Consider the following 13,452-nt stretch of genomic DNA (forward strand, 5'->3'; position numbering starts at 1 on the left):
CACAGCAGATCCTCCTTTCTTCTCTCCATCGTGTTCTCCAGCTCTCTGGTTTTCCTGTCAGAGTTCCTCCTCTAAGTCCTTCACTCTCATCTGTCCATTACATGGAAGCGGAACCAGGACACAGACACTAGATTACGCCCCCTTGTGGTCGCATTTTGTTGCAGTCATCCAGTTTCCATAAAGGTTTCTAAATTTGAAAGCTGGAATCAGTAACTTCCTGTTGTGAAAAAAATCTGGATGCCACACTTTGGACCATCCCCTAAACTTCTTCTATTTAAATCTTACTTGACTTTAAATGGTGAATGGCGTCTGCTGGGCCCACAGCGGCGTACAGTCACAGCCCCATCCACACACTGACGCCGGCTCCACTGAACACTGGCGCCAACCCCCCCACCAGAGGCAGCGTAAACGTCTGTCTTCCACATACGGGAAGCCAAGGCAGGAATCGACCCTGCAATGTTCTGATCGGAGGTCGACCGCCCTACCACAGCACCACAGGAGCAATAAAGTGACTTTCCTGAAGTATGATCTGTATTTTAAACAGATGTTTGCTATAATAACCATCAGCAGAAACTGTGCGGAACAAACCATTTCTAGGTTCTGTGGGGGTCGGTTCATCAGCAGCTCAGAACCATTGACAGGACAGATGGGGGGGTGAATGAACAGTTCCAGACGATGAAAACAAAGGAAGCAGACAGATTTCTCTGATAGAAGAATTTACTGTACAACATTTTTACAAAGGGTGTCAAACGTGAACCCGGCGGGGTGACGGCTCATTTGGGGCGGGGTGACGGCTCATTTGGGGCGGGGTGACGGCTCATTTGGCCATTCCAGACAGCCAGCCCAGTCTGAACAGGGAGGAAGAGGAGGAGTCCTCGTCCTTCTCGGCGAGCTGCCTGAAGAGGTTGCCGGGCCGGAAAGCGTCGTCCATGGTGGCCGAAGAGGACTGGCGAGCCTGAGGAGACGAGAAGGAAGGCGGTCAACCGGGGTGAGGCGCTGCAGCGTCCACCGTCCTGCAAACACGCACTGGACAAGGATCGACTGATTACCGCCGTTATTCACCTTCAGGGGTCGCCACAGCGACTCAGACTTTCTTCCTGACACAACCCAGCCTTTTATCTGGGCTGGGGGGCACAAGGGGACCCAGACCCGGGCCTCCTGGAGGCTACATAGTCAGGCTGACGTTTGTTCTCACCGTAAATAGGGATTCGCCTTTTTCAATGATTAACTCCAGCCCCTCCCTCCTCTGCTCAGCGCCATCATGAACGGCGAGTTCTCTGCAGTTTAGGAGCCTAAGAGAAGCTGTTTGGTTGGAGACCAACGTTGCTTTTTGCAGCTGAACAATGAAACAGCTCAACCAAACAGTAGAGCAAAGGTAGAAAATTCTGTTTTACTGCCCAGAGGCAGAAAAACGTCATTTATTGACATTTTTATGTGACCTTATGAGACACGGAACAGCGCCGAGGAAACTGCACTTTTAGTTTTTGTTTGAACTTTTCAAAGATCGTCGTTTTATTTCTGTTGAAGTTTGAGTTTTTATCCTATGGAAACGTTAAAGAAATGAAGTAAATGAAAGATGCTGCTGAAGCTGTTCCTCTGCACGTCTGTGACAGATTAGCTTTGGTCACTTCCTCGTTTTTAAATGAAACAGAAGTCATTGTTGGAGTTTGATTCTAATATTTTCCCCTCTAAACGTAAATGAATGTCTGTTTTCAGCCGTATAGATTAATTATCAGGATCGGCCCTGGAAAGAAAAAAACAAACCCTATTGGTGGATCTCACAATCGCTTGCTCGCACACACACACACACACACACACACACACACCCACCCACACACACACACACACACACACACACACACACACACACACACACACACACACACACACACACACACACACACACACACACACACACACACACACACACACACACACACACGCACACACACACACACACACACACACACACACACACACACACACACACACACACACACACACACACACACACACACACACACACACACACACACACACACACACACACACAACTTGGGGTTTAGAGTCCAGACCCTACAACCCTGTGATCAGAGGTTGGCCGCTCCACCTCAGCACCGGGTCCCCCCAACATTTAGGCAGCTGGGTCACTCACCGCCTTCTGTGGAGCAGCGGACGCCGCTTTGGGTTTGCGCTCGTTCGACATGCTGAGAGGCAACAACCCGAACCTGCGGAGGACAGAACAGCAGCACCTTAGTGCCCCTGAGCCAAGACCAGAGCACTGCTTCCTGAGCCAGGCACGGCGTTGACCTCTGACCTCAGCTGACTGCTGGCTAGCGGCAGGATGTTGTACGGCTCCGAGGAATTCACAGGACTGCTCCGTGCAGAAAACTGCTTCTCTGGGCCCATCAGCAGCCCCAACAGCACCTGAAACGACCCCACATCAGCCCCTGCACAGGAAACGGGAGCCCCGCCCCCATCAACACCCCCATCAACAGCTAGCGGAACAGACATCATGTCAGGAGCGTGTGGCAGATTACCGAAGTCCTCTGAGTGAGGCGTGTCAGGTTGGCGTTGAGGGAGGGTGTGAAGACGTCCAGGTCGAACGGGTCGATGAAGCTCTCCAACCAATCACAGATCTGGATCAACCTGGAAGACAGTCACACCAGCTTCATCCCACCTGAGGCCTGTCGGACTCTTCCAGCCCCAGACACGGTCAGGCAGGAGGAGCCCGCTCAGGTCAGAAGGTTTAGCTCCTCCTCTTTCCTCCCTCCTCCAGCGTGGAGGAGGGAGGAGCTCCTGGAGCTGATCATCACATTTCCCCTAAACTTCCAATCCCACTCATCTGTATTTATAAAGCATTTGAACCATTAAAGGGTCTGTATCATAAAAAGACAACCTTTTGAGCTTTTAAGTGTTTTATAAAGTTCATTCCTCACTAAAAACAACCCCAAAGCTGGAATTTGATCCTCTAAAAAGCTAATCTCTGAGCACAAACCCCTCCCAACCCACAATAACGAGCAGTTCCTCCCATTGTGATGTCACAAAGTGAGGAACCGCCCCTTCCAGGAAGAGTCTGCACTGCCAGCTCCGCCCCCAGGCTAGCATAAAACACGCCCACTTTCTCTGCTGGGCTAGCGGTGATAGGCTAAACGTTTTCCTTTTCTATGAACAATGTGAACATCCATCTTTGGACACGCTGCTGAGGCTATAGGATGATGTCATTAAATGGGCGGCACCCACAAGGAGAGAAAGGCGGAGCCTCAGAGATCGAGTTGTCTTACTTTTGGCTAGAAAAATGAGCTGAAAATATTTCATTTAAAATGTTTCTTTAGTGGGTCAAAGGTAAAATATTAACATATATATATGGATACAGTTTACTCTGAAAGGGTTAAGAAAAGAAGGATATAGAAACTTTAAAAGTGGAATATGGAAGTTTAAAACACAACGGAAAATGTAAAGTTAAGTCAATGCTAAGAGGAAGAAAAGTGGGAAAAACCTGCAGACAATTCAAAAAATAGACGTCAGGTCATTTTGTGTGAGAAAGTTCCAGAGTGGCTCACATTTGGGCTGAGGAGCCGCTGCTGACGTTAACGGAGGGATTTGAAGGAAGAGATGAAGAAGAGATGAAGAAGATGAAGAAGAGAAGAAGAGCAGATGAAGAACAGACAAAGAAGAGATGAAGAACAGATGAAGCCACTAGAGCATTTCCATCAGGGAAGAGCCTGGAATGAGGCTCCGATGAGCCGTAGTACTCGGGGTCCTGAGTGGACTCGTACCTGCGGTCCTGGGGTGGGCGGGAGCTCCTGCCCTCCTCCAGCCTGCTGCTCAGCGTGCTGTGCAGGAAGCGCAGGTCAAAGAGCATCTGCAGGGCCCGGTTCTGGGTCATGGGGAACACGTCCTGTTCATAGAAACACAGAGGAACGTTCTGTACTTAACAGTCTTTGTCTGCCCCCCCCCAACAAAGACCAGCTGATCAGCGTGCGTCAGTCACCCCGTGGCGCTGGCGCTCCGTCAGCTCGTTGTACTGCTCCAGGGCCCGACCCAGACAGGCCTGCAGCAGCTCCTGCAGGGTGGGCTGCAGAAGGGCGTGCCCCCCCACTTTGTTGACCTCCACACACAGCTGGAACAGCAGAGACTGCAGGAACCAGGACGGCTGCAGAGACGACAACCCCGGTCAGGCTGCAGAACAGCAGCAGGCGGCCTGGAGGGGGGGTCAGGGCTCCCGCTCTCACCTGGACTGGAAGCCGGATTTTGGACGTGACGCTGGTCCCAGACTCCGACTCTTCCTGGATCTCCACATCCTCCCAGTTCGTTGCCGTGGCGAGGACAGAGCCCGCCGATTCAGCATGAAGGACTCTGGCAAACTCCTTCATCAGCACCTGTGATGATGAGGAGGAGGAGGAGGAGGAGGAGGAGGAGGAGGAGGAGGAGGAGGTCAGGCTCTGCCAAATGCGGGGGTCAACTGTTTAGTGTTTCATTCAAAGTTTTCATTTACCTGAGCCAGGGCGGAGCTCCAGATGCGATAGGCCTCCATGCTGCATCCCAGTAGCTCCTCCTTCAGCCCCGCCCACTCAGCCTGAGCGGGGCTGACCTCCACGGCGGTCTTGAGTTTGCCCAGCTTCTTAGCCTGCCGGGGGATCCCCCTGGCACTGAGCTCGGACTCGCCGTGTTTGCCCAAAATGCAGAGCTTCAGGTTGGGGCAGAGTTCGCAGACCGACTGGCACAGCCGGGCCATGAACAGAACCGAGCTGAGGCGAGCGCCAGCGGAGTCCGGCGAGACCGCCGCCAGCTCAGAGCGGATGGAGGCCAGCAGCCGCTGCACGCAGGCTGCGCAGCCGTCCCGTAGAGCCGCTTCTACGGCCGGTGTGTCCGTGAGGCGGCTAAACGAGGAGGACTCGGGGACGCCAGGGGGGAGCGTGGACCCAGGGGGGAGCGTGGACCCAGAGGGGGGCGTGGACCCAGAGGGGGGCGTGGACCCAGGGGGGAGCGTGGACCCTGCAGAACACAGCAGAGGATCAACGGTACCGCACAGAACTGAGCCAGAACGTTGCAGATCTTCCAGGGACGCCTGTCTGCTGCAGAAAACTACTGAGAGCCGTGAAGCCCACTTCCATGTGGCGGTGACGTTTACACATTCAGAGCTGGCCGTTCCTCGCCGCTGGAAACACTGAAGCCGCCAAAGAAGCAGCTGAGGGAACGCCAGCAGTCACGCCATCAGACGTAAACCTTCCTCCACAGCAGGAACAGCAGATCTCAGGACTGGACGGACGGATCCGGTAAAGGTTTGGTTCATGGGGTTTATGGGAAAACATTCACTACAGTGCGTTTCCTTTAGGGTACACCATGTTTGCTTTGATCCACAGGGACGTTTTGGGACTGTGTGACCTGTAACTCTGACCCTCTGAGCCTCAGCTGCTGCCCCGCCCCACAGGCCTGTGGGCAGAAACCTGGGGATCATGGGAGTCTGCTGGGCGGGACGGAGACGTCTGCATTGAAGCTGCAGAGCTTTTTATCCTGGAGCTCCACAAACAGAGGCAGAAATCCAGTCAGAAGACGAGAGGCGAGCACAGCAGAGACGCCGCCGTCCCGCCGCCTTTAGGCCGTCACAGGGTTCCATCTTTGAACGTTTGATTCAGTTCACTAAAGAGAAAAAGAGCCATCAAGATGTGGCTTTCTGATGAAGAGCAATGTCCTCCAGGATCTCGACATGCTCCGTGGTGGATTCACTCTTGGTCACTTCATATATGTTGACTCCTGCCCCCCTTTTACCGTCCATCCAACCAGTTTCTCCCCAGAAACCACCATCAGACAATCACTAAAGGACAAAGAGTTGGAGTTCCTCAAATGTCCACAGGGGTCCGGTGTCAGAGGAAAGAAAGTCCAACTTTTAAACGTTTCCCTTCACAGTTTAAACTAACAGTGGGTCACAGTTTGAGTCAGCCACAAATCCTGCTAGTTGTTCCACTGTCTGTCATCTTAAGAGAAACACGTCAGCAGTGAGAGACAGAAATTTAAAAAAGAATCCAGACATTCACATCACTTGATTCTTAAAGAATGTATTTATAGAATGGAGCAGATAATCAGTGTTCTGTCCCTCACAGACTGTTCATTCATATCTGCCACAGCACAGCTGCCTTGTGGGGTTCCTCAGGGCTCAATTTTAGCACCTCTTCTTTTTTCAGATCTGTAATAATGAATGAGGCCATGTAGGAGGAGATTTGGAACCAAAACCCTCTCCATCAATGACAGCATTGAAGAAGAAACACATCTGGATCCTCCAGGACGACAAAGATCCCAAACGCAGAGGAGTGGCTACAGAAAAAGACTATCAAGGTTCTGGAGGGTTCCAGCCAGTCTCTAAATCCAGTAGAGTCTGAGGAGGGAGTTAAAGTCCGCCCCAAAATATCGAAGCTCTAGAGGAGATCTGCATGGAGGGATGGACCAAAACATCACTGCTCTAGAGGAGATCTGCATGGAGGAATGGACCAAAACATCCCTGCTTTAGAGGAGATCTGCATGGAGGAATGGACCAAAACATCCCTGCTTTAGAGGAGATCTGCATTGAGGGATGGACCAAAAAAAGCAGCTGCAGAGTTCAAACCTAGTCAACCTTTGACCTCATTAACACTCAGGGTTACATAACAATAATTGAGATAAACGTTTGTTTTTGACCAAATGCTTCTTTTCTGCTCCATAATACAAATAAACAGTTTAAATCAAACGATATGTCTTCCTGAGTCTGCTGACCTCCAGCTGTCTGAGTGGCCCTACCTGAGTCCTGGGGGGGCAGGTAGCACTGAAGGTCATCCAGCCTGGTCTTCAGCTTGGCCTCCAGTGAGGAGCAGAAGTTCTGAACGCATGGCGTGAGGGCCTGCGTCTTCATGGCCAGGCCGCTCCTCTGGTGCTGCGGGCCTCTCTGGGCCACCGTGACCCAGCCCCCGTCGCTCAGCAGGTCTCCAGCAGACTCTGACCACAGGAAGGACGCCACATCCACTTCAAATTGCGCCTGGCGCTCGGCGCTGGGACTGGGGTGCGAGGAGGACTGGGTGGTCTGGCTCTGCAGGTCTTGCAGGGCTGAGGAGAGCAGCTGGACGGAGCTGGCTGCAATAGCTTCTGTTTCCTCTTTGGTGATGGCCTGCAGGAGTGTTTCCTGTTAGACCACCAGCACGCTGTCGACCCCCCTGAAGACTGAGGCCGGCGGACCACTGACCTGCAGGCGCTGAAGGAAGAGCTGCTGCAGGAAGTCCTCCCACACAGCCAGGGGGCGCTCCAGCAGCCTCTGACACACAGCGCTCCAGTGCTGACTGATGGAGTCTGTGCTCAGAAGGTCCCACACGGCGTCTCTGATGGCCGCCAGCCCCTTCAGGCTCTTGACGTAGACCAACAGGCTGCTGACGCCTCGGCAGATGTCCTCCTTGACCCTGAGGACAGTTGGAAGAGGCTGTTAGCAGCTGCAGCCGTCCGTTCCACACGTGTGACAGGGATGCAGACCTCTGAAACGCACGTTTGGTCTGATGAGTCGGAGCTTCTAGAGGATTCAGACCACAGAAGGGCTGAATCCAAACCCAGAACCTCATTTAAGGAGGATCTGCTCCAACTCAGCAGCTAAAGGTCACGCCGAGACGACGTCTTTAAAGCTATTTCCAGTCGTGATTCTCAATCAGCTGATGGATTGCATTGAGGCGTATGTGGGACGCTGGTTACTGAGCGTGCTCAGACCGCAGACAGGAGCGGAGCTTTCTCCAGGAAAACAAAAAAAACTCCCAATAAATACAGCAGAAGACTCCGATCCTGCAACACGGGCCCAAGCAAAGCCCTCTGTGACGGTTCCGAACCCCTCCCTCTGTCAGGGTTCACATCCAGAATCCTTACGTGTCGATCCACTGCTGTAGCGTGTCCTGCAGCTGCTCTCTTTGGATGGGCTGGGCCAGGGTGCGAAGGGTGGGCTGGAACTCTGTGACGGACGGGGGCAGAAACCGGAACCAGGTGCCCGTACTTCCCTCCTCCTGCAGCACCTTGCTGCCTTTGGCTGCAGAGACACAAACGCGTCATCGGTCAGAGCTTCCAGGAAAACCAGTCTGCTGCATCTGCATCATCTGCATCTGCTGCTGCATCCACTGCTGCAGCATCATCTGCATCCACTGCTGCATCTGCTGCAGCATCATCTGCATCTGCTGCTGCATCTGCTGCAGCATCATCTGCATCTGCTGCTGCATCATCTGCAGCATCATCTGCATCTGCTGCTGCATCATCTGCATCTGCTGCTGCATCTGCTGCAGCATCATCTGCATCTGCTGCTGCATCATCTGCATCCGCTGCTGCATCTGCTGCTGCATCTGCATCATCTGCATCTGCTGCTGCATCATCTGCATCCGCTGCTGCATCTGCTGCTGCATCTGCTGCTGCATCTGCTGCAGCATCTGCTGCAGCATCATCTGCATCCACTGCTGCATCTGCTGCAGCATCATCTGCATCCGCTGCTGCATCTGCTGCAGCATCATCTGCATCTGCTGCTGCATCTGCTGCTGCATCTGCTGCAGCATCATCTGCATCCACTGCTGCAGCATCATCTGCATCTGCTGCTGCATCTGCTGCTGCATCTGCTGCAGCATCATCTGCATCCACTGCTGCAGCATCATCTGCATCCACTGCTGCATCTGCTGCAGCATCATCTGCATCTGCTGCTGCATCTGCTGCAGCATCATCTGCATCCACTGCTGCATCTGCTGCTGCATCTGCATCATCTGCATCTGCATCCACTGCTGCATCTGCTGCAGCATCATTTGCATCTGCTGCTGCATCTGCTGCAGCATCATCTGCATCCACTGCTGCATCTGCTGCTGCATCTGCTGCAGCATCATCTGCATCTGCTGCAGCATCATCTGCATCCACTGCTGCATCTGCTGCAGCATCATCTGCATCCACTGCTGCAGCATCATCTGCATCTGCTGCTGCATCTGCTGCTGCATCTGCTGCAGCATCATCTGCATCCACTGCTGCATCTGCTGCAGCATCATCTGCATCCACTGCTGCATCTGCTGCAGCATCATCTGCATCCACTGCTGCAGCATCATCTGCATCCACTGCTGCATCTGCTGCTGCATCTGCTGCAGCATCATCTGCATCCACTGCTGCATCTGCTGCAGCATCATCTGCATCTGCTGCTGCATCTGCTGCAGCATCATCTGCATCATCTGCATCCACTGCTGCATCTGCTGCTGCATCATCTGCATCTGCTGCAGCATCATCTGCATCCACTGCTGCATCTGCTGCAGCATCATCTGCATCTGCTGCTGCATCTGCTGCAGCATCATCTGCATCATCTGCATCCACTGCTGCATCTGCTGCTGCATCATCTGCATCTGCTGCAGCATCATCTGCATCCACTGCAGCATCCACTGCTGCATCTGCTGCTGCATCATCTGCATCTGCATCTGCTGCAGCATCATCTGCATCCACTGCTGCATCTGCTGGAGCATCATCTGCATCCACTGCTGCAGCATCATCTGCATCTGCTGCTGCATCTGCTGCAGCATCATCTGCATCCACTGCTGCATCTGCTGCTGCATCTGCTGCAGCATCATCTGCATCCACTGCTGCATCTGCTGCAGCATCATCTGCATCTGCTGCTGCATCTGCTGCAGCATCATCTGCATCCACTGCTGCATCTGCTGCTGCATCATCTGCATCTGCTGCAGCATCATCTGCATCCACTGCTGCATCTGCTGCAGCATCATCTGCATCTGCTGCTGCATCTGCTGCAGCATCATCTGCATCCACTGCTGCATCTGCTGCTGCATCATCTGCATCTGCTGCAGCATCATCTGCATCCACTGCAGCATCCACTGCTGCATCTGCTGCTGCATCATCTGCATCTGCTGCAGCATCATCTGCATCCACTGCAGCATCCACTGCTGCATCTGCTGCTGCATCATCTGCATCTGCTGCAGCATCATCTGCATCCACTGCAGCATCCACTGCTGCATCTGCTGCAGCATCATCTGCATCCGCTGCTGCATCTGCATCTGCTGGACAGCTGGACACTCTCCCTCCTTCCTCTACATCCCATCATCCACCTCAGAAGAACAGAGTGAACAGGTGTGTCTCACCTTTACACAAACAGCTTGCGTGACTGAATGAAAGGTCACGTGTGATGGTCTGAAGGCATAAGTATGCGTGTGTGAATGTTAGTTGTTTTGTGTACATGTTGACATGTTTGTATGGGAACATTTTTGGAGCCACATGGCGTGTTTGTAACATGTGGGTGTGTGTGTGTAGACAGGCCCCGCCCCTTTTAGATTTGTTTTACATCCGAGTAGGAGTAGGCAGACGTCTGGGAAACGTGTCAGGTATGTTTAATCCACACTGTGACTGATCCCAGAAGACGTCAGTATCCACAGACGATGAACTTCACTGCATGAACTAATGAGGAAGCTCCAGCCTCCTCCACACGTCTCTGTCTCCATGAACGCCATCAACACGGCGCCTGGCGTCAGACATGCTGATGACCCGGATCAATCTCCACCCCTCTAAGGCGGACAGTTCCTCAGGACTCACCGGCGGAGCTGCAGGAGGTGACCCTCTCCAGGATGGTGAAGAGCATGCCACAGCCCAGGGCCCCTTCCCCTGGCCGGGGGGCTCCCTCTGGGGGCAGGTAGAAGACGGCGTAGGCCTGGAACAGCGTGGTCACGAACAGCTCCACCAGGCTGCACACCTGGGCCTTGATCCCTGCACCTGCACAACAACCCCTCGTGAGTTTTGGGGGTTCAGCCGGGGCGGGGCGACCGTCAGGGGGGCAGAGTACCGTGCTGCGGCTGGTTCAGCAGCTGGTGGATGGAGGACTTCCGGGCCAACAGGAAGTCGGCCAGGGCCCGGCGAGGAGAGCTGTCCTCCAGTAGCATGGTGGACACCAGGGCCTCAGCGATGGCCTGGTCCGACACGGCTCGGCCCCGCAGCAGGGACTTGCTGTCCATCAGGATGGTGGACCTGTGACAGACGCAGCCATTTACCCCCGGTCTGCCCTTCTGCCCCATCTACCCCTCTGCCTCCAGCCGGCCTCCGCACCTGAAGTGTCCCGTCGTGGAAACCTGCCGCACCAGGATGGGGAAGCGGGCCAGAACCGGGCTGAAGTGGCCCGCGGAGGCGGAGTCGAGCCGCAGCAGGCCGTGCAGGTGGCAGCACAGCAGGTAGAGGCGCGTGGCCTGCAGGTACTGCGCAGCCTCCATGGCGCTCCAGATGCGCTCCGGGATGTCCAGCAGGAGCGCGACCTGCGCCGCCATGCAGTAGAACCCGTCCTGGACCTGCCTCTGGTTCTACAACAACACACAGTGGGTACGTGACGTCAGGGTTCGGACGGGTCGCAATCGGACTGAAGTGAGTTCGGAGGCGGTAGCTCACCTGTTCGGCAGCGGCCGCCCCCGCGCCGGGTCTGCTCTGTTTCAGCAGCTGGCAGAACCGCTGCATGTCCTGGACGGACCGGACCACCCGCTCCGAGCACTGCCTCATCTCCCCGATGGTGTCGGCGGCGTCGATCAGGTCCCGGTACCGCTCCCCCACCATCTGCCGCAGCTCCTCCTTCTTCTGCTCGATGTCCCCGCGGACCCGCCGCTCGATCCGGCGGATCTCCTCGGTGTTGTAGCGCTCGAACAGAACCAGCGGGTCCTTCATCTCCGAGAGCCGGAGAACCGGCGCGGGGTCCTGGGCCATGTCCCAAACGTCTAACCCGGAAGTGTCCTTCCTCCACGTCAGCAGACGTCTGACGACACCGCGGAGCTGTGCGCTCATTGGTCAGCCGGTCTGTTTAGGAAACACTTCCGGTTCATCTTTGTCCCAAACATCTGTTGTCTCACCAAATTGAATTATTCTTGGTTACCTTAATGACAAAGTAGACAAAGACTTTATCTTTATTACACAAATGTTCTTATTATTAGCCAAATTCCATATTCATTAAGGCAAATGGTCGAACTCCAAACCTAAATTCCAGCATTTTTAAATGAAATTAATCAGAACTGTAATATTATCAAACTACTGCAAAACCAAAAAGAAATTCCAATTAATTAGATTTTTTAAAAATATAAAATGCATTAAACCACAAACGTTATTGGATTGATATTTCCTCTCCTCATATTGTAAATGTTTGTGTATATATATCTATATATGATTATGTTTTATCTTTGTTTTTGTGCAATCTGTAGACATTTCAGTTCCCCCTGAAACCTTTACTAAGTTGTTGTATTATGTTGTCTGTTGTTACTCGAGGATTTTGTTGGTTCAGTCATGTTCTGGAAGGTCAGGACAGTAGAACAGAATAGAATAGAATAGAATGCCTTTATTGTCACTACACACATGTAGAATTTGCATCACATGCGCATACAGTGAAATGAGATAAATTAATGATAATTATTAAGTAATTAATTAATTAATTTATATTAATTTATTTATTAATATTAATTTAAGAAAGCAATAAAAATGGGAAAAACTAAAACAAAAAAGACACACACACACAAACACACAAATATCCACAAATGTTTCTAACATATCCAGACTGTATTACTAGTTCGTACCACAGTGATCCATCTGGGTTAGCTCTTTTTATTGCTAAGGTCCACTTTTTCCTGAAGTCTGAATCCATTGGAAACCTGCAAGAAAAGTTCAGTCACTGAGTCAGAAATGTATAAATCTATATTATCATAATAGCTTAGTCTTAGTATACTGTATACAGGTTTAACACAATAAAGTTTACATTTATGTCGACAGAGAATTATACATACATCATGCAGTCCTGCAGCATCATGAATGTCAACATGTGTTCTATTAATGAAGCCCCTGCAGCATTAAAAGAAAAAAAAAATTACAGTACTTACCTGTGAAATGTTATGGCTTCCTCCGTCATGGACTCATTTCTCCAATTTTGTCAGTTGAAACCCAAACAATGAACAGGTATTATGCAAAAATGTGTTCACATGCACTGCAGCAGTGACTGGACCTCACCAAGATGGCGGCGCTCTCCTCCCATGAGGAACCACGTGATGTCTCCTCTAGCCATAGAACTCATTGGGCAAGACACTCCACCCTCCTTGCCTCCAGTGTGGCTCCACTGGTGGATGAATGTGCATGAGTGTCCCGTGATGGTCAGAGGGGCCGTAGGCGTGAACTGGCAGACTCGCCTCTACCATCACCAAGTCTGAATGAATAACAGACACATTGGAAGAACTTTGAGTGTCTGGAAAAGCAGATAAATCTAATCCAAGGATGCTCATGAACCACTGCAGTCTCCTTAAGCCACATTCCCAGGATTCCTCTGTTCTGTTCTACCCTTTCTTTCCTTTACGCTTGAGCTTGAGACCCCCCAGCCCTGGCTCGTGCCGTCCCCCCTCGACAGGACAGCAGTGCAGCTGAGCTGTGGACGGCGTCTCTAACATGTGGCAGTGAGTGAAGTTTAAACTGTTG

At 52.4% G+C, this 13,452-nt stretch overlaps 1 protein-coding gene across 4 annotated transcripts; it reads right to left on the bottom strand.

The window, feature by feature from the left end:
• Window positions 1-699: 699 nt before the first annotated feature.
• Window positions 700-11,767, bottom strand: cog1 (component of oligomeric golgi complex 1). Of its 4 annotated transcripts, XM_011478678.3 has the most exons (16): window positions 11,401-11,765; window positions 11,068-11,315; window positions 10,808-10,989; window positions 10,561-10,737; window positions 7,876-8,032; window positions 7,214-7,424; window positions 6,775-7,138; window positions 4,499-4,998; window positions 4,236-4,382; window positions 3,995-4,156; window positions 3,780-3,901; window positions 2,541-2,649; window positions 2,318-2,427; window positions 2,156-2,228; window positions 822-955; window positions 700-777 (listed from the first exon to the last, which is right to left on the bottom strand). In XM_011478678.3, the coding sequence occupies exons 1-16, from the start codon at window positions 11,707-11,709 to the stop codon at window positions 774-776; spliced, it is 3,009 nt and encodes a 1,002-aa protein (XP_011476980.2). In that variant the 5' UTR covers window positions 11,710-11,765; the 3' UTR covers window positions 700-773. The 4 variants fall into 4 exon arrangements, 3 of the variants coding, with proteins under 3 accessions (XP_011476980.2, XP_020561226.1, XP_004072085.3); XM_020705567.2 differs by having other exon boundaries at window positions 700-955; window positions 4,499-4,980; XM_004072037.4 differs by having other exon boundaries at window positions 700-955.
• Window positions 11,768-13,452: the final 1,685 nt, after the last annotated feature.

This window comes from Oryzias latipes, chromosome 8 (assembly GCF_002234675.1).
Source record: "Oryzias latipes chromosome 8, ASM223467v1".
Lineage (NCBI taxonomy): Eukaryota > Metazoa > Chordata > Actinopteri > Beloniformes > Adrianichthyidae > Oryzias > Oryzias latipes.

Bases quoted from the DNA above. Each gene is read 5' to 3' on its own strand.
- cog1 (XM_011478678.3), bottom strand. From the start codon at position 11,709: ATGGCCCAGGACCCCGCGCCGGTTCTCCGGCTCTCGGAGATGAAGGAC. The intron at 8,033-10,560 runs GTGAGTCCTGAG...GTGTCTCTGCAG, and splicing joins CACCTCCTGCAGCTCCGCCG to CCAAAGGCAGCAAGGTGCTG. The intron at 7,139-7,213 runs GTCAGTGGTCCG...ACACTCCTGCAG, and splicing joins TCTTCCTTCAGCGCCTGCAG to GCCATCACCAAAGAGGAAAC.